The sequence below is a fragment of the Strigops habroptila genome, chromosome 7 (assembly GCF_004027225.2).
Source record: "Strigops habroptila isolate Jane chromosome 7, bStrHab1.2.pri, whole genome shotgun sequence".
NCBI classification, from domain to species: Eukaryota; Metazoa; Chordata; class Aves; order Psittaciformes; family Psittacidae; genus Strigops; species Strigops habroptila.
Genome location: NC_044283.2, coordinates 1877316 through 1898139, shown reverse-complemented (window position 1 = coordinate 1898139; position 20824 = coordinate 1877316). Strand labels below are relative to the sequence as shown.

Here is a 20824-nt window from a genome sequence, read left to right as displayed (position 1 = left end):
GCTTTGCTCGCAAGCCCAGAGGACACATTCTAGCTCAAAGCAGCACTGAAATCCCCCCAGAATATGCTATTATCTGAAATTGCAAAGAAAATGCAATTATAAACTCATTTCTAGTAGATACACATGAAATAAGCTTGCAGCATGTACTAGCAGGGATGTAGTCCTAAATAATTCTGAAATAGTTTCTAATATACTATTAAAAAAATTACATTTAAAAGGTAAAAATGTGTTTTAAGTTATGTTTGTTGTATACTGGACTGAATCATGTAGTGAACCATGAAGGCTGAAAGTAGGGATTAGAGATGCTAGTGCCAGAAGGATTTCCCAAGTCCCTGTGCTGACTGCAAGATATTTCATGCCATTTTAGCCAAGTATGTCATTTAAAGATGCCTCATAGAGTACTAATAGCTTTAATATAAACTAAGAAGTTAATACAAAGAACAGCCTATTTACTAATGGTAACAGCAGCGACAAGGTAATGGGAGCTGTCAGCAAATGTGTATCAAGCTCCATTAACGGTAGGGATCACACTCACGCTGTTTTTTCTCTATGTCCCAAACATTCCTCCCAAGTTTGTTTTCCTGTTTGAATTTTTGTTGTTTTGTTTTAAATAGTCTTGTCTCAGTGACTGTGACAACTGGTGACAACAGAACTGGAAAGCACATCTTCATTTGAGGCAGCTTTGCCACCAATTCAGCCGAAGGATGGCAAGTCCCACACTGAGCCTCCCTCTGTGCCAGAAGGAAAAGACCAACCTACCTCACCAGGAATCACAAGCCATGGTTTAATAATACCTCATTTCAACATACAAGAAAGAGATGCAAGAAAAGCTCAGGAAGGGTTACAATTGCATGAACTCCTATCATTAGTACTGCCTGAGAAACCATCCTTTTATTTAATAACATCAGAACAGCACAAGAGGGACGTGGAGCTGCTGGAGCGAGGCCAGAGGAGGCCCCGGAGCTGCTGCGAGGGCTGGAGCAGCTCTGCTCTGGAGCCAGGCTGAGAGAGCTGGGCTGGGGCAGCCTGGAGAAGAGAAGGCTCCTGAAGGGGAGACCTTAGAGCAGCTCCAGTGCCTAAAGGGGCTCCAGGAAACCTGGAGAGGGGCTTTGGACAAGGGCCTGTAGGGACAGGCCAAGGGGAATGGCTTTAACCTGCCAGAGGGGAGATTGAGATGAGCTCTTGGGCAGAAGCTCTTCCCTGTGAGGGTGCTGAGGCGCTGGCACAGGGTGCCCAGAGAAGCTGTGGCTGCCCCATCCCTGGCAAGTGTTCAAGGCCAGGTTGGACACAGGGGCTTGGAGCAACCTGCTCTAGTGGAAGGTGTCCCTGCCCATGGCAGGGGGTTGGAGCTGGAGGAGCTTTAAGGTCCCTTCCAACTCAAACCACTCTGGGATTCTATGATTAATTATTTATTTTCCTTATACTTTTAAACATTTCTTCCCTTCCCAACAGAGACACTTCAGTGTAATGTCAAGATCATGAACAGCATAACCAGACCCAGCCTCACTAACCCTGAAACTGGAGGACTTTGTCTTCCCATACAAGGTTAATGTTTATACGCTGATGCAAGAAGATTCCTCCACAGCCTCCTGACAAATGAGGGCAGGCTTGGGAATACTAGGCAGAATTTTTGCCATTTCTCTATTTTTTTAACATTCCCAACAAAATGGAAGGAATGCAAAGAGGCAAAACATCAAAATAAGTTTATACAGAGAAACTTTAAAATAATCCCATAACTTGCAGGATTTTAAGCTCTAGACAAGCTCTGTGGGTAGAGGTAATCTTTTATTAGACCATCTAAAAATACAGTTGAAGAAGCCAGGGAAGATTTTAGACATTCAAATCTTCAGAAAGCTTCCTTAAAACTTCCAACTGTACTGGCTGCTTTAACAAAAGGTTCTTTCTACTCACACTTCTTTTCTTGTCTGTGCCTTTAGACCATCACAACTACTGAAAAATACTATTAGATGGTTTGATATTAACACTTGTGTTCCCCTTTGATTTTTATCCAGGCTATTTAGAGAGATGCACCCATTGATCTTTGTTCCAACATGATGTTTTGTTTGTTCCTGCAGATTCTTGTTGCATTTTCCTACCTTATTCCACTTATTTTATGGTTGGACTTGACGATCTTAGAGGTCTTTTCCAACCTAGTTGATTCCATGACTTCTGTATCCTTGCATTTTATAAGTGCTCACAGAGAATTATTTCTTCCATTAGAAAACGCGGGTTAAGACAATATTGTCTTCACTGTTGCACTAATTCAACTGTTGGTCATTGTACACTCCCCAAAACAGTAAAATGAACATAAAATAATGAAGTTCAGTGTGTCTTTTTTACATTATCTTCTGGAAATACTAAAATCTTTCCATTCTGAAGAGAAAAGCTTCAAAGAAAACCCCTTTCAAAGTGAAGAATTCAAACCATCAGAAGGAATCCCTATCAGTACATGTGTGGGATGATCTTAGCTCAGGTCTATGGAGGTACCTGCTTTAAAAGGGCAACAATAATCACACTGAGGCACTCAGTAAAAATCTGTTTCATTCAATGTCCTTCATATAGTAATTTTACATGGTGCTGAAAATAATAAATGGGCTCCCAAAAACCCTTTATATGTGACTGCATAGAAGAGAGCATGAACTCCCTAATTCAGAGCCCACTATGCTGATCATGTTTCTCTCCCATCCCTCCTAAAGCCACAGTTGTATTATTACCTCCTTGCAATTTGCTCACAGTTTACTCCAGCACATGCTGCAAAATACTGGATCATGCCATAAACAGCTTCCCTGAGGCATTAATAACTGCATTTAGGAGAGAATCAACCACTCAGCAACCTTCTGTTCACAGTTACTTCTGTCCAGGAACAAGATGTAGTTCTCAAACACAACAAAAATCCTCATCCCTCCTCAGACTTGAGGAAGTTTATCAACCACTCACAAGAATGGAATGAGGTTCTGTACAAAAAGAGGATCCATCAGGATTAATAATAGCTGCTGTCAGGAGATACAGTGTCCACATCAGTTAGCTCAGTGTAATTTCATTTTGTCAGCATTCTCAACAAGTAAAGCCTTTAAGTAGGCTACTATAGTAGTAAACCCTGATCTTCATCCCTCAGGATTACCATCCAACGAGGCCAATGGAGGGGAGGAAGAGAGAAACATCAGTCAAATCAAATTAAAACTCAGCTAAATACATTACAGAGACACTTTACATGACATCTCATCAGTGTATTTGTGGGTGAGAACACAACCCCAGCCCTCTAGTGACAGGCCAAGGGGAATGGCTTTAACCTGCCAGAGGGGAGATTGAGATGAGCTCTGAGGCAGAAGCTCTTCCCTGTGAGGGTGCTGAGGCGCTGGCACAGGGTGCCCAGAGAAGCTGTGGCTGCCCCATCCCTGGCAGTGTTCAAGGCCAGGTTGGACACAGGGGCTTGGAGCAACCTGCTCTAGTGGAAGGTGTCCCTGCCCGTGGAAGGAGGTTGGGACTGGATGAGCTTTAAGGTCCCTTCTAACCCAGACCATTCCATAGTTCTGTGATTCAATACACAGACACATCCCACCTGGTTTTATTTACCAGGGAATTTCTGTCATTTGCTACAACAGCATCCTTTCTACACTTACTTAAAACAAACTTTGCACTTTACAACCCAAAAAAGAACCAACTCAAGCCCCACCAAACCCCAAAAATGTCTTACAAAGGCCACAATAAGCCCTGGGACCCCAGGAATACCAGCAAATACTAATGTCCAAGTATTTGGGCAGTCAGGGAGAAACAGAAAGATACGGAAGAGAAAACTGAGTCACATTCAGCATCTTTAGGCTACTATCAGCATATCATGAGGCCACAAGTCATGGATCCTGAAATGTAATTCTTCTGCTCTACTTTCTTTCATGCGTATGAAAACACATGTAACATTAAATACACTTTAACTACCTGCCGGAGCATCTGGTGGCATCATTTGGTCCTCAGCCCAGGCCAGCTTGGGCTTGGCCCTCTTACTGTAGATTCCTTCTTGATGCTTGAGAGCCGTACTGTCTGGAGGAGTATCATCCCTTAAACCAAGCACATCTGCCTGAAATCTTGGAGGAAGAGCATCATCTGACCCTGCAGAGAAAGAGAGCAGTAACTGTGAGTAAAGAGGAAGCAGGAAAAAGATATGGTCTAATAGAGCCTCTTATCCAAGCAATAGCACCGGGATGTTCACCAGGCAGCAATCGTGATCCCTAGTGAGCAGTTCTAGTGAGTGATACAGAAGCAATGGGCATTGTGCCACCTTGATTTCCATGATCTTTGGAGACAACAGCTTTAACCTGCCAGAAGGGAGACTGAGATGAGCTCTGAGGCAGAAGCTCTTCCCTGTGAGGGTGCTGAGGCGCTGGCACAGGGTGCCCAGAGAAGCTGTGGCTGCCCCATCCCTGGCAGTGTTCAAGGCCAGGTTGGACACAGGGGCTTGGAGCAACCTGCTCTAGTGGAAGGTGTCCCTGCCCATGGCAGGGGGTTGGAGCTGGAGGAGCTTTAAGGTCCCTTCCAACCCAAAACATTCTATTATTCAAGCCATTTATTATAAGGTTCTTCCCTGAGAGGTGGATAAGTTTTACCTGTTCAATTGATGAACAGGTAAATCCAATCCAATCCAAGAAAACGAGTATTAGACAGGCCTGCTAGAAAGGCAGACACAGGACTTGAAATGTCCAAATTCCCTCCTGCTCACATCAAAATTCCAGACATTTTTACTGACTGATGTAAATATCTATTTTCTGGGCTCAGAATAGCAATGGAGGAAAACTGGAAGAGTAGAGCAGGGCTGTATAACCTCTAAACAAGAATTCAAGACACCACCAGCAGACCTGTCTTACTATCATATCGCTGTCTCCTAAAATAGTCCCTAACTGAATTATCCTCCTTGTCAGCACCACCTGGTTACTTCAGTGAGCTTAACTGAATTACCATCAGCTACTAGTCATGAGCTGAGAATCTCAACTACAGCAGGGAGTTTAAAAGACAAAATATATGTTTAAATTCTGCTGTATGTTTTCTAGAACCTTGCACTGCCTCTTATGCATATTGAGATTTTATATCTAGCAGCATAGCTTCTGCAAAACAACAGACTCACACCACATTTGTTTCCCTTCAATTTGAAGGATATTTGAATTTATTGTGAGGATATTACAAAAGAGAGTGGAAAAGTGTTTAAGTATCCAAGTATTCAAGGCCACAAAAGTGTCCAAGTGTTCAAGGCTATGTTGGACAGGGCTTGGAGCAACCTGCTCTAGTGGAAGGTGGATGAGCTTTTGGAACTGGATGAGCTTTAAGGTCCCTTCCAACCCAAACCATTCCATGATTCTATGACAAAGATGATGAGGAAAGAGGCATAAATAATTACAAGCACAATTTGTGGCTCTAATGACCAACCTGTGCACTTACTGTCACTGCTGTACCAAGCTACTCCTCTGGGGCACATCTGGCAGGACATCTCTGCAATATTAGTTTTGTCTACAAATAAGTCTGGATGTCAAAAAGCTTTGACTGGAAGCAACCTGCAAGTAAGACCTATAATGCTTAAGTGGTGCATTCTGCACGTATAGGAGAGAACTGACAAATAACAGACAGCAGGCAAAGCAAAAAGAAGCTGATGAATCACTGAGTACCCTTTCCTCCACTAAATGAGAAGTGCTTTTTACTGGGAGGACGTGGGGAAGAGGTGAACATGTACTTTAAATCACAGTTTTGAGTTATACTGTTTATAGAGAAGCTTTCTACACTGGAATCTCTTGACAGGGAGGGAAAAATCAGTACTGAAATAGCTGTTCTCTGAAATGCACATTGGATGACGCAGCTATTTCAGAGAGCGCACATACCAAATTAATTAAAAGGGAGGAAAATGTCCATAAATAAGGCAACTAAAAAGAAGAGCTGGCAGAGATATGAAAGAGTCCAAGCTGAATAGTCATTCCCAGGGGAAAGTAAAGAATTATCAAGCTGTAAAACATGAAGACTTGTTTCTTTTCAGGGCCAGAATGGAGTACTACCATCCCTTTTATCAAAGCAATCGAAACCATAGCCTCCAGTCAGGACTCGTATAGCTTTGTGTTATAAAGCAGTGTGAACATGAACAAAGACATTTTGCTGTTAAAAATCAATGCACTTACTCTGAACTGGAAGGACAGAAGAGTTCTGAGCTCCACTGAGACAGTTCTGCACATGAAATAGGTATATTTTGATCCATGAGCTACAACCATCAGTTTGCACTTGGGAAACTTAAGATAAATACAGATAAATGATGCTATGAAACACGTACCTGAGTGAGAGCTCTCCACGCTGCTTTCTGACCCAACTGGAGACGTTTTGGATCCTGCCTTTAGGTAAGGAACATAATACATCCCAGTGCTTCCAGAAGGTTTATATGGCAGCAATAAGGGCTGATCTGTGGGGGTGGAAGACAAAGCAATTAATGGAAATCAGACTTTAATCGTTGAACGCAACTGAAGATAAAAGCAACTCTTCAGGACCCAAGGAGACTGCTGAAGAAATCCCCTATGCTTTAGGAAAATACGTTGCCATTATTAGCTATTTAATTAATTTAGTTTCATTATTTAATATCCACCCAATGGTTAGAAGGTTGACTGTTGTTCAGCCATCAAAACCAGCTTACTGACCTATTGAACGTTAAATCTCTGGCTAGAGTGACAAATACTGATGTAAAAAGACCAATTCAGACATCAACATAGAATCATGGGATGGTTTGGAAGGGACCTTAAAGCTCATCCAGTTTCAACCCCCTGCCATGGGCAGGGACACCTTCCACTAGAGCAGGTTGCTCCAAGCCCCATCCAACATCTCAAACTTTGATAGATGAAGATCTAGATATAAGACACATGTACTCACCACCATGCCTTGAGTATGAAGCTGTATTGTTGGGAAGCTCATGTGCTTTCTGGAGAGGCAGTTTGTGAACATCATTTCCACTGTCTTGTGAATTAACATAGATTTCTGCTGAAAAGGTGGTTTTTACAGGACTTTCTGTTGTTATTTGTGTGGCAGCATCAGAAGTGCTTTTCACAGTGCTTGCAGGAGCTACTGAGTTGAAGGTATTCTTCAGACTGCACTGCCCTGAAGCTGGAACAGTGACTTGTGGTCTCTCACTGCTTTGTGAAGGCAGCTCTTGCCCTGCTGTGCTTGTGACAGAGGAGAGCATGAGGCAGGGATCTGCTGAAGACACTGGCATTGGGAAAGATGAAGATCTTTGATCAGGAGGTGATAACTTAGAAACAGCTTCTATTAAAGTTTCTGGAGTTTTAAAAGACACTGGTTGAGTATTAACTTCAGGTTTATCCCACAGTCTCATCTCATTTTCAGTGTTCACATCCCTATGCAGCTCTGAGTTACTACACTTTGAGGAAAGAGTTATGTGGACACAAGACAATACTTTCTTAGTTGGTGAGGAAGGAGATACAGATGTGGTGGATAAAATCTCATCTCTAGATGAGTGGTGAGATGCATCGATGGGGTCTCTCACTTTCTGAATGAGAGGTACTTCATCAGAAGGACTTCCCTTCTCTTCTGCTGACAGCTGAACATGGTCCTTCATCAAATCAGTTTGTAGAGCTGGATCTGAACCTTTTAAGCTCTCAGAGAACTGGACATGGCCAGCTGGGCTGCTTTTCTCCTGCTGGAAAGAGCTTATGGAATGGGGTTCATTAAATCTACTCATTTCTGGACCAAATCTCCTATCACAGCCAAGCCCCAAGAGTCTGGCACTTCGCCTGCCCGAGTCAGTCACATCTTGAGGCAGAACACCAGAATTCTTTGCACTGAGGGTCTGTCTTTTATCAACATGGGTGCTTTCAGAATCCTGATCTGACAAACAGTCTGTCTCTTGACGAGCTCCAACTCTGTTACTGTCAGCAGAGACATGATGAAACCTGTCTTTCTCAGCAGTATAAGCAATCTTACTAGACACTGAGCCAGCAAGCATTGCGCTTGGAGGAGAGGTCTTAGATCTCTCCCAGTGTTGTGTGTCATGGCTGTGTGCCTCAGTGCTAGCACAGTCAACCTCCAGAGGCATTATCCCATCAAAACCATCTCTAGTAAAGCTATTGCTGAGTGCCATGGAAGTCAATGGAGACTGCAAACGTTTTCGGGAGGCAAAGGTGATAGAAGTGATTTGCTTGGTCAGATCCTCAGAACACTTCTCCATCGACAGCTTCTTCTGAGACAACAAATGGGCTTCTGTTTGTGCATCAGAAGCAGCTGCAGACCTCATTGCAGATGTATCCCATTCCATCTGCAATGGTGGGTGAAGTTCAGCAGCGGCATCAGAAGGACCAGTTGGACCTGTTTGATGTTGGCTGCAGGTAGGTGTTGGAACAGTACTCAAGGATTTAAACTGAGTATCCTTCAGCAGGCAACAATCGGAAGGATCAGCTCCATGTAACTGCACAGCTTGTCTTAAACTTGACTCTAACAGCTCCTCAGTCCTGATGGCTTGTCTGTGCTTGTCAGTCTGAAATCTCCTGCTACTTGGAGCTTTGAAATGCTCAACGTCCTGTTCCCCATTACAACTGTACTCAGAAGCAGCTTCCAAACCACGGACCCACAGAGCCTGAAAAACAGAGAAGAATTCATGTAGATTTCGTGGGTAACTCCCTGCCCCTGCCAAAATCTGGACTGTGGAATTCAGAGGACTCGTGCTGTCAATAATCAAAAGTCTGTCACCATGTGTGAGCACACGCTTTCTCTGGAACTCATCTGGTAATGGAACTAATCATAGAATCATGGAGCCACAGAGTTGTTTGGATTGAAGGGACCTTAAAGCTCATCCAGGTCCAACTCCCTGCCACGGGCAGGGACACCTTCCACTAGAGCAGGTTGCTCCAAGCCCCTGTGTCCAACCTGGCCTTGAACACTGCCAGGGATGGGGCAGCCACAGCTTCTCTCAGCACCTTCATCAAGAGTGACTGTCCCATCAAGTCTCAAAAATGTCCAAGGATGGAGAACTCACATGGGAGTCAACTACTTGTGATCTGTGAATTCCTGATGAAGAGAATCCCCTTCATAGCTTCATGGAAATACCAACCAACACAAAAACGATGTTTACTTCTAGTTGTAAGTACTCAAACCTTAACCAGGTATTGGCGACCTCCAAGCCAACAAGCAGTGCGCACACACACCCCAAAACTCCTCTGCTTTGGACTAGAGACCAAATAAAGTCCATGTTACCAAAGCGCTGCTTTATGGGACATTTTAGGGTTATGGGGATACTTCTGCAGCTGACTTTGCTTTGCCATAACTACCACTGTATGAAACACGACTTGAAATCAAAGGTTTTCCCTTGCACTTGAACTGTTTGACTTTAGTGCTTATGAAGGAGAACCAAAATGAAACTCAATTATATGGGAAGAAGGGGGGGGGGGGGGGAAAAAGCTGCTCTTTATAATAATGAGAAAATATTTAATTAGAAAAGCTTTAATTTTCCATAACTGATATTTCTCTTTTCCCTCAAAGAAGCCAATTTCCCCCCAGACACGAGCTGCAATAAATCTCTTTAAGGTCCCAACCCACTGCTGACAGTAATTCAAAAGTGACTGAAAACCATCAGAGCTCTGATTTGCTCTTTAAGGTCAATGAGAACTCGTCAGAACTTTCCCATTCTCAGGTGCAGATCATTTCATTCTCCCATCAAAACAGGTACGTTTGCCACAAAGGGGATTTTTATTGGTTTTAATGCTGGTGACAATGCTGCAAGCAAGAGAAGGTACTGTAGAGAAGTCCCACATAACACACTAATCCCACAAAAAATAAGGAAGTTCACTGTCAGTTGTCTATGCTCATAAAGTCTCTTTAAAATAGCTTACATTTACATGTTTGTCTGACCATACAAATTGTGCCACATCTGTACCATCCCTCCAATATCAGGATCACTAGATTAAGGACTCCACTATTTGACTACTTGTTTTCAGGCATCCCTGGCATGTGTTTTACACAGCAGTATAAAAAGCTGTGTCTTAAACTGTTCTGCTATGGAGACAGGCTCCAGGGAGACCTTAGAGCAGCTCCAGTGCCTAAAGGGGCTACAAGAAAGCTGGAGAGGGGCTTTGGACAAGGGGTGGAGAGACAGGCCAAGGGGAATGGCTTTAACCTGCCAGAGGGGAGATTGAGATGAGCTCTGAGGCAGAAGCTCTTCCCTGTGAGGGTGCTGAGGCGCTGGCACAGGGTGCCCAGAGAAGCTGTGGCTGCCCCATCCCTGGCAGTGTTCAAGGCCAGGTTGGACACAGGGGCTTGGAGCAACCTGCTCCAGTGGAAGGTGTCCCTGCCCGTGGCAGGGGTTGGAACTGGAGGAGCTTTAAGGTCCCTTCAACCCAAACCTCTCTCTTGATTCTAGGATTTCCCTACTTTCTGCAACTCCCTGTGCATGTGGAGGGATCGGGAGGCAGGGATGGATAGGACCTTTGCTTCTAAGACTTTTCTCATGACAGCAGAAGCTCCCAAATATTGAGAGTTGATCCGTGCAACAACTTACCTGACTGGCATATGGAGAAGGCAGTTTGGAAGAGAAGAAATGTAAACAGCTCTAGATTAAAGATCACACTACAAACAAGTGAATAAAACATCACACTCCCAGATGCATGCAGAAAACCTGTCACTCTAAGAACACACAGAGAAAGCCTTGCAAGTACAACTGGGAAAACCTTAAGATACTATTCACTGTAAACTGCAAGATTTTACCCTGAAGCACATGAAGACAACTACTCACCTGGTCCTTTAACATTGCACCTCCAACGAGAGGCAACAACATTAACCTTTGGAAGCAGCTGTATTGATTCTAGAGAGGAACATTTATCTACACAGTGAGATTGCCCTCACTTAGGTGGGCACTAACTAAACCAGGTCTCACACAGTTAGTCCCAGCGCTGACACAAACCACACCATGCAGAAAGCAGCTCCCTCTTACGTTATTCCACCCCGATTCTTTGTGATGGGTCAGTTTAGCATCAGAAGCAGCATCATGGTTAGTGACCACTGGGAATGGACAGGATAAGAGTCAAATCAATTCAGCAGCATCCAAACCTTACACCCAAATCAATAGATCTCATGTTAGTGCATGTGAAACTACGGCCACCAGCCTTCCTTAGAGAGGATTTAAGTGTGGACAGCATTAATTTATCAGTATCTGCCCTTCCTTAATTTAAGTGTGATTAAAAACCACAATACTTGAATTGCAGAGAGCAAAGCTCAGATAAATGCAGTGCCATGGAGATGGGCCAGATAAGCTGCTTTAAAAAGTGATAATGATAAAAATCTTGGCTATATTTATATATTCCTACTGGTTTGGAATAACTGTGGAAACAGCAGAGTGTATTTCACAGGTCCCTGGATGATTATAGCTCAGCTGCTAGTTGGAGGTTGGAAATAGCAAACTCAGTCAACAACAGTTTTGGTGTAAATCAATGTATAAACAAGTATTCCACAACTGATTTTCTATCCTTTTTACATCCCAGATGTCAGTAGCAGGGAACTCTACCAGCAAGGTCTGGATTATTATTCCCAAGCAGCACTTTTCAGTGGCTTTATCTTGTTGAAGCAACTAAACCAGTTTATTTGGTTACCTGTGTTTCCTATAGGCAAGAGGGAAACAAGGGTCTGTAGAAGAACACAAGGACACAGAGCAGCTCTGTGCCAGGGTGAGGCTGCTCCCGAGACATCTCTTTCCCAAACCACACACCAATTCAATGGCCTGAAGTAGTGAGGCCATGAGTGAGCTTTGAGGGTGCTGAGGAGCAGGCACAGGGTGCCCAGAGAAGCTGTGGCTGCCCCATCCCTGGCAGTGTTCAAGGCCAGGTTGGACACAGGGGCTTGGAGCAACCTGCTCTAGGGGAAGGTGTCCCTGCCCGTGGCAGGGGGTTGGAGCTGGAGGAGCTTTAAGGTCCCTTCCAACCCAAACCATTCCATGATTCTGATTCTAAGTAATACCGAGCAACTCCTACTACTGAAAGCAAGCACAGAAGTTGCTATAAACTCCTCTTCCCGAGCCTTTCACATGTTTTATTGTGCTTGTTATGTGTCATCTTTCCAAAAAAGATCTGTATGGCATATGATCCACAAGAGATTGCAGTGCAAATTTAGAGCTACAACTCAGTGAACTTCCTGAAAAAGTGAGAAAGTACAAGGAGTGGAAAAATACAGCATAATCTGGAAGAATGCAGTCTACAAAGGGGGAATGCTCTCAGACAAGAGGTGACTATTTGGAATCCATGAAAATAAAGGTGAGGTTAAAAAGGTCCTCAATGGAGAAGGAAAATTCATAGGTTTAATACTCTGAAACTGCACTTAGATCTAACAGCAACTCGAACCCCTCAATCTCAACTGGGGACCAAAGCAAATGTACATACAGCGCAAGAAGAAGGTTAGATGTGAAAAACAATGCTCTTGGAATGGAAGAGCACCTACAAGGCTTTGGTTTTTCCCTGTTATGCTTCAAATTCTTCTGATCCTGAAAGAGCCTCATGATTTCAGTGGAAGAACAGTAACAGGGCTGATATCTGGAGCTTAGGATTGGCTTTTTGTATGTTTTTCCTAAAATCCCAACAAATATCATATGTAGTTCATGGCTCATTTGATTGGAAAGCATCACCCATCCCTACAGTAAAAATGCTCAGCCTATCAAAAGAGTAAGTACTGCCAACTTACCTGCTCAGGCAAAACCAGATCTCCACAACCTCACCAGCCTCACCACAGATGCAGGAATTATTGACCAAACAGTAAAAGGTCTACAGGAACATCTTGGAAACTCTCTGGCACCCCTTGTCACAAGTTTATAGGAGAGAGACATCAGTTTATCTTCAGTTTCACAAGACTCATCTCTGGACAATCTGAAATGTCATACTTCTTAGGCCCCTTTGCAAAGCACTTGAGGTTAATAAACGATAGAATGGTTTGGGCTGAAGGGACCTTAAAGCTCCTCCAGCTCCAACCCCCTGCCACGGGCAGGGACACCTTCCACTAGAGCAGGTTGCTCCAAGCCCCTGTGTCCAACCTGGCCTTGAACACTGCCAGGGATGGGGCAGCCACAGCTTCTCTGGGAAAAGTCTGTGCCAGCGCCTCAGCACCCTCACAGGGAAGAGCTTCTGCCTCAGAGCTCATCTCAGTCTCCTCTCTGGCAGGTTAAAGCCATTCCCCTTGGCCTGTCCCTCCAGGCCCTTGTCCAAAGCCCCTCTCCAGGTTTCCTGGAGCCCCTTTAGGCACTGGAGCTGCTCTAAGGTGTCCCCTTCAGGAGCCTTCTCTTCTCCAGGCTGCCCCAGCCCAGCTCTCTCAGCCTGGCTCCAGAGCAGAGCTGCTCCAGCCCTCGCAGCAGCTCCGGGGCCTCCTCTGGCCTCGCTCCAGCAGCTCCACGTCCCTCTTGTGCTGCTGCCCCAGAGCTGGATCAGGACTGCAGGGGGGATCTCCCCAGAGCGCAGCAGAGGGGCAGGATCCCCTCCCTGAGCTGCTGCTCACGCTCTAGGGGTGCACCCAGCACACGGGGGGGTCTGGGCTCAAGCGCACACTGAAGAGGGGTCATGGGGAGCTTAAAAATTAAGATCTTAAAGTCTTCAAAACACAATTTTCCTAGTGAATATTTTGGGCCGCTTTTCGGCAGAGCCCTTGAGTACATGTTTAGAGCCCATTTATGTGCATATGTCCCAATCACCTCCTTAAACACTCTGCTCAGCTAGAACTTGAGAAATCATTATGATGCTTCTCTTTCCGAGCGTCTGTTAACACATCACCAGTGACAAACATCTATCAAACAGCTCCTTGACTACCTCGAAAGATGGAACAATCTTGAAATGCAAAAGATCACCGAGAAGAACTCTCCCAAGCTGTCCTACTCCTTCAGTGCCTTGGCTTTTTTTTTAAAGAGAGAAGCTTCACATGCTTCCTGCAGGAAACAAGAACATCTCGCAGTGGTACATTATATTTCTTGAGTTGTCACCTAGAGAAATGAGAGGCAGAGTCTAATCTTTCCAAAAAGAACATTCATCTCATGCCTGCATCAGAAGCACTAAATAAAGATGATGGTCTGACGAAAGAATTGGTTGCTTGAGTGCCTGGGAACAGTTTGTCTTCCTCAGCCTTTCTAATTTAGAAGAAGGAAAATATCTTTCCCGAATCTTTGTTCTGGGTTTGAAGGCAGCACCCGGGTTTGCTCTGTAAATTCAACAGGTATGGTACAGAACCAGTTCCATTAAATCCATAGCAATTATTTTGTCAGCAACAAAGCTGGGTGCAATCTTTTTCCCCACTTAAATAGTTGTCAATAATCTGTATTTTTCAGTGATACGTTGTTTTGCTTGGAGGGAAAAAAACATTGAGCTGAAATCTAACAAAAACCAACCCCCTTCATGCTGCAAATTCAAAGTCACTTTTCACCTCAAAGCCATCGTGGAGCAAAGATATTTTCAAGCTCGAAGCAGAGAATGTTGTAGTTGATCTAAAGCAGTTTCTTGGAATCTTGGTTTGAAAAAACTGTGATTGATATTTGCCTATTCTAATTCAGGATAAAGCGATTCATATTTGACACAATCACATGAAGGTAAAGACTTGGTTCAGTCAGTAACAAGTTAATGTCAGGGATAAAGCTGTGACCTGACAAAAGTTGGGGGGAAAAAAACAGCTTCAGGCCTCTAGTTTTTGACAAGGAGATTGAAGCAAAAATGTATTTGTGATTTGGTTTTCTAATTGGTCTGAATTTCTGAAACTAAATAGAATGGTTGAAATATGGGGTTTTTTCCCTGCTTCCCAGTCAAATATTACATCAAAATGGGAATAACAGAGAAGTTTGGTCTGATGGCTTTTGGAAGCGGATGTCTGGATGAAGAACATTGCTCATGCCCAAGAAACTATAAGCACAAACACTTAAACACTATAAAAACTATAAAAGCAAACTCTTAAAACACTATTTTTCATTTTAAGAAGAAGGATGTGGACCTGTTAAGAATTGTGAGCTGTATGCAGCTTCTCACCTCAGCAATAGCAATGGTCCCATCGCATCACCACAGCAAGGTTTGTGTTGGAAAGGACCTTAAAGCTCCAACCCCCTGCCACGGGCAGGGACACCTTCCACTAGAGCAGGTTGCTCCAAGCCCCTGTGTCCAACCTGGCCTTGAACACTGCCAGGGATGGGGCAGCCACAGCTTCTCTGGGCACCCTGTGCCAGCGCCTCAGCACCCTCACAGGGAAGAGCTTCTGCCTCAGAGCTCATCTCAGCCTCCCCTCTGGCAGGTTAAAGCCATTCCCCTTGGCCTGTCCCTACAGGCCCTTGTCCAAAGCCCCTCTCCAGGTTTCCTGGAGCCCCTTTAGGCACTGGAGCTGCTCTAAGGTGTCCCCTTCAGGAGCCTTCTCTTCTCCAGGCTGCCCCAGCCCAGCTCTCTCAGCCTGGCTCCAGAGCAGAGCTGCTCCAGCCCTCGCAGCAGCTCCGGGGCCTCCTCTGGCCTCGCTCCATCACTGACCACATCTCTTGTTCTCCACACTTTCCTTCAGAACATCTTAGTTGTGTGTCACTCCCAACACCTCAAACCACCAAGACACCCAACTACCATCTGCGGACAAACATGTGTCATGGCTGGTCCCAAAACATACACAGGAACTGGCTATGCCGAGACAAGCATCTCCACTAACCAGAGCTCTCATTGTTTGCATCCCCCTCTCCCTGTGCAGCCACCAATCCTCAAAAGTATTGCAGGAATATAACTCATCATTTTAAGATCAGAAGCAGGACAGTAGCATTTATCCCCCACTTCAACTGTTCTCCCCAGAGCAGCTGGTTTGTACCTTGGCACGTGTAGATTTCCTGGCACTCAGAAGCAGCTCTGCCTTTATTTCCTGGATCCTTTGCTGGTCCTCTTGGTTCAGGTCTGACACGGACTCCTGGGATCGACTGGCCAGTTTTAGCTTCACCCAGGCTACACAAAGAACAGGAAACAGAAAGCAGTTCCCTTTCCATTCTGTTACATCATGTATGAGAACAGGTTTATTCCTTAAAATCCAAACTTTGCTCTAGCTGTCATGACTGAGAGAACAAAGAACACAAACACCAGAGCTCATGGACTGACCAGGAATACAATTTGAAATGGGCCTGTTGAATATTTCTTTGGAAAGATGGATCCAGGACCCATCACCTGGTTCCAACATCTTTACAGTGTCAGACTCTAGTCATCACTCTGTCACACAATCCCTTCCCAAATCCATAACCTAGCACATGGCTAATAGCTATGTGGACAAAATACTGTTGCACCAATGTTAGGCAAAAGAAGGTATTCAAACTGGAGAAGTCCACTTCTATCCCATTCCATCATACTACACCAGATGACTCTAAAACATTGATTATTTAAGCCCTGACCCTTTATATTTATCATTAATAATGTAATATAAATACATTTTAAATCAGGGGAACAGATTCGGGTTGTCTTACATCCATATCCCTTCGCTTCAAGGTTATCATAGTATCACAGAGTGGTTTGGGTTGAAGGGAGCTTAAAGCTCCTCCAGTTCCAAGCCCCTGCCACGGGCAGGGACACCTTCCACTAGAGCAGGTTGCTCCAAGCCCCTGTGTCCAACCTGGCCTTGAACACTGCCAGGGATGGGGCAGCCACAGCTTCTCTGGGCAACCACTTTAAAGCCATCTCTTCAACATACACGAACTAAAGATGTGCCATTCTAACCTAACACTTCATAAAACACAACTGAGACATTTCTTTACCTCGTGCTTTCCTCTCCTCTTCATCTGCACTCTTCACAGCTTGTGTCAGAGGTGATCCATTCCTCAGGAGGTTTTTGACACGGGCAGCTAAGGAATCTCCACTGCTGCTGTTGTCGCTATCCCTCATGCCTCCTGCCTTGCTTCCAGCTGTACCAGCACTAGACAACGTGCTCTGGAAGCCTCCTGGGACATTGGTGGTGCTGCCTAAAGGCTCCAAGGAACGAGGATTCCTCATCAGGAGGTTTCTGACATGGGCAGCTAGGGAATCTCCGCTGCTACTGTCGTCGCTCTCTCGTGTGCCTCCTGCCTTGCTTCCAGCTACACCAGCATTAGACATCGTGCTCTGGAACCCTCCTGGGACACCGGTGACACTGCCCGGGGGCTCTGAGGAAGAAGGATTCCCTGCCTCTGAAGTAGTTCCAGTGCTGACTTCACTGCTTCCACTGCTTTGTGCAAGACCCACAAACCCAGGCTGGTTTCTGTCTGTAGTTACACTGCTACAGCCTTCTGGCTCAGACCTTCCTACAGATTTTCCTGTCTTAAGCATTTTGGTCATTTCCTTCATCATCTCTTCACTATTGTGCAAACTGACATCAAAAGAGTTTTCCCATCTTAAATTGCATGTGTTATAGTCCAGAGGGTTTGTTACCAACCCCTCTTCTTGACTATTTCTTTGGGTCACAGCCTCATCCTGTGGCAGTATCTTGTGGAACTCAGGGACTCTGTCCTTCCCTACCCTGGAACCTTCAGAGCCATCCTCCTTTCTATGCAGCACTGGGGAAGCCTCACCAGTTTCTCTACAAGAGGTAGTGGAGAAGACAGGCTCACTCCACCTGCCAGCTATATCCTCTGCCTCTGCCAAAAGCTTCTGTATTTCTTGAAATGCAGCAGATCCCACCAAAGACCCACTTTCTTGATCCTTATTTCTCTTACTCCCTACACTTGAAGTTTGCGATCCTCTGTCAACTTCCACTTCACCTTTAACTCCAGCCAAAGAACCAGCCGTCCATCTCTGTGGGCTGCTGTTTGCATCGTTGGACTCATTTTTAGCTAGCAGATCCTGAGTGCTCTTTGCAGCAAGGCTGGGACTCTCCCTGTCAGCATGGCAGCGAGGTGAAACACTCTGCAGCTTTGCTCCAGCTGCTTTGGAGACAGCTGAACACTCTGCTTCGGGAGCTGTTGTCTCCAGATGACGGCATGACACACTGCACTGACTCACTGGGTTGTCTCCAAGAGATCTTGAGAAGCAAGGAGAGAGTTCACGGGGTGACAGAGTGTCAAAGCCAACCTCTGGATGCGTTGGTACAGACACACTGAGAGCGGAGGTGCCGAAGTTGAAACTTGTCTGAGTGATTTCAACTGCTGACAGCAATTTACCTACAGAGAAATGGAAGATTCAGTAAGTTCGGGGCTCCAAAATCAGCTGCATCAGGAAAGACTTTTTCTTGTAGTAAAGGGATTGTAAAGGGAGGGAAGTATCCACATCCTGAAGACATTTAGGAAACTATATTTAGAACGAGACTTGAACTAAGACTTCCATGAGAATTGGCTACTGAAAATCTCTCAGAGCATTTGGGATAAATGCCAAAGAAATGACAGAACTTGGTTAAATAACCTTCTTCTAAATAAATGCTTAGACTATATTTTAAATAAATGCTCTTAAATACCTGACATAGTGGTGCCTGGACACCCAAATGAACACCTGGGTTATAAGAGCATCCCTAGGGAAGCATTTCCAAAATATGCCTTTGAAAACAGGCAAAGGACACGCTATGGATAAGCTTCTTTCCCAGTACTGGTTAGAAAGCCCCCCGTGACCTGGCTTCAGTGTGTGCTTGAGCCCAGAACCTCCCGTGTGCTGGGCTGCACCCCCAGAGCGTGAGCAGCAGGTCAGGGAGGGGATCCTGCCCCTCTGCTGTGCTCTGGGGAGACCCCCCCTGCAGTCCTGATCCAGCTCTGGGGCAACAGCACAAGAGGGATGTGGAGCTGCTGGAGCGAGGCCAGAGGAGGCCCCGGAGCTGCTGTGAGGGCTGGAGACAAATCATTTCCTTCTTAAGACCTCTTATAAAATGAGAAATAAAGATAAAAAGAGATAAAACACCACTGCACTGCTGGAAGATGCCACACAGCCCTCACTCCTTAGAGAGAAGGTGTGTTTTCCATGGTTTTAATGCTTACTTTTACCAATGCCAACTATCTCATGTGAGATGAGAGAAGCTCAACTCATATGAATGAAACAGAGCACCACAGAAGAAGACACTTGATATCTACCAGGCCAAGAGCAACCTCGCAGGTGAACCTGAAGTTCTGTGCTCTCCAAGCCTTGCACAACACAAGGTCCATCCCTCCTTCCCCATACCTTGTGGCTGTGGAGCAGACCATGCCAGCGTGTCAGTGGAGTCCTTCAGTGTTCTAAGCTCTGACGGGGAAAACTCAACTTCTCTTATGGGTCCTCGGGGCACAAATGGCTTCAGTATAGTTCCAGGTGACTGATCAATGCCAAGGTTGTGAAGATATACCTGGCAATAGAAGAAATAAGTAAGATACATGGCACTCTTAGAGAACATCAGATTCTGAAGTTGCATATTTTCTGCATCATCACAAATGCAAACAACTTGCTTTAAAGCATCTTGAGCCCAAATCATGTTCAACTCACTATCAGTTCACCCAAAACATGAGACAACATTTCCATCTTATTCTATCTTTTATATCATGAGTGACAAGCCTTTTTTCTAGCTATTATGACTAAAGCTATGTGGCAGACATGCCACAAGCCATGGGCAGCCCAGCAGACAACTGGTGTATCCTGCATCTATTCCTCATTCATGTTTGGAAGCAATTCAGCAATAAGTTGTAAGAACCACTCTGGTGGTGAGAGCTTGTGCTTGCACTCACCAACAGCTCTTTCCTGGGGCTTTCCTGGCCTTTCCTTCAGCACATGCCAAAGATGGACACTGGCAGCAGCCTGATGCCACCAAATCAGTGCCAGCCCTTTCCACAGGACCCAAAAACAATGGAAAAGGTTGACAAAGAGGTCACAGATCTTGTTCTTGTGACAATAACCAACTGCTTGTAGTCTTTTTACTCACATGTTCCATACACTGTATGAGCAAGAGATCTGATACTTCAGAGGAGGCTGGTAAAATTCAGCCTCACCTCTTTAAAATGATATTTAGCAGCTGGAAGAACACAAAGGTTTGGTTTAAAAACCTTTTTCTTCCCCAAATAATGGCTGCACAGAAAACATTATAGAATCCCAGAGTGGTTTGTGGTGGAAGGGACCTTAAAGCTCATCCAGTTCCAACCCCCTGCCACGGGCAGGGACACCTTCCACTAGAGCAGGTTGCTCCAAGCCCCTGTGTCCAACCTGGCCTTGAACACTGCCAGGGATGGGGCAGCCACAGCTTCTCTGGGCACCCTGTGCCAGCACCTCAGCACTCTCACAGGGAAGGACTTCTTCCTTAGATCCAACCTAAATCTCCCCTGTTTCAGTTTGAACCCATCACCCCTTGTCCTGCCACTACAGTCCCTGATGAAGAGTCCCTCTCCAGCATCCTCGTAGCCCCCTTCAGACACTGGAAGCTGCTCTGAGGTCTCCACGCAGCTTCTCTTCTCCAGGCCCAACAGCCCCAATGTTCTCAGCCTGTCTCCATGCAGGAGGTGCTGCAGCCCCTGATCATCCTTGTGGCCTCCTCTGGACTTGCTTCAACAGCTCCATGTCGTTCTCATGCTGAGGACACCAGAACTGCACACAGTGCTCCCAGCGGGGTCTCATTTCCTGTTATCTAAAACACCCTCCATATAACAGCCATATATTTGACCCAATCTCCTTTAGCTGTGCAGTGATTTATGAGAGCAGAACTTCTCAGAACTAGTGCTGGAGAACAGGCCTGATGATAGTCATAAGAGGAGGGAGCAGACAACCTTTGCATCTCATACATGTCACTTCAAATAGCCTCCCTACAATATTTATATTTGTTTCACCACGTATCTGCCAAGACAACCAAGTGAAGAGTGCTCCAAACCCCAGCTCCAAAGACCCAATGATTACAGGAGTCATCTTGTGAGAGGAACAGCCACTTACTCAGG

At 45.3% G+C, this 20824-nt stretch overlaps 1 protein-coding gene across 4 annotated transcripts in view; it reads right to left on the bottom strand.

The window, feature by feature from the left end:
• The window catches only part of ALMS1 (ALMS1 centrosome and basal body associated protein), a 64316-nt gene that overhangs the window by 16187 nt on the left and 27305 nt on the right, over positions 1-20824 (bottom strand). For all 4 annotated transcript variants that reach the window (XM_030492448.1, XM_030492447.1, XM_030492449.1 and 1 more), the window contains exons 6-11: positions 19095-19254; positions 16736-18112; positions 15808-15938; positions 6886-8602; positions 6299-6424; positions 3934-4104 (exon numbers count right to left, since the gene is read on the bottom strand). In XM_030492448.1, coding sequence (XP_030348308.1) covers positions 3934-4104; positions 6299-6424; positions 6886-8602; positions 15808-15938; positions 16736-18112; positions 19095-19254 — 3682 coding nt within the window. The remainder of the gene's footprint in view (positions 1-3933; positions 4105-6298; positions 6425-6885; positions 8603-15807; positions 15939-16735; positions 18113-19094; positions 19255-20824) is intronic.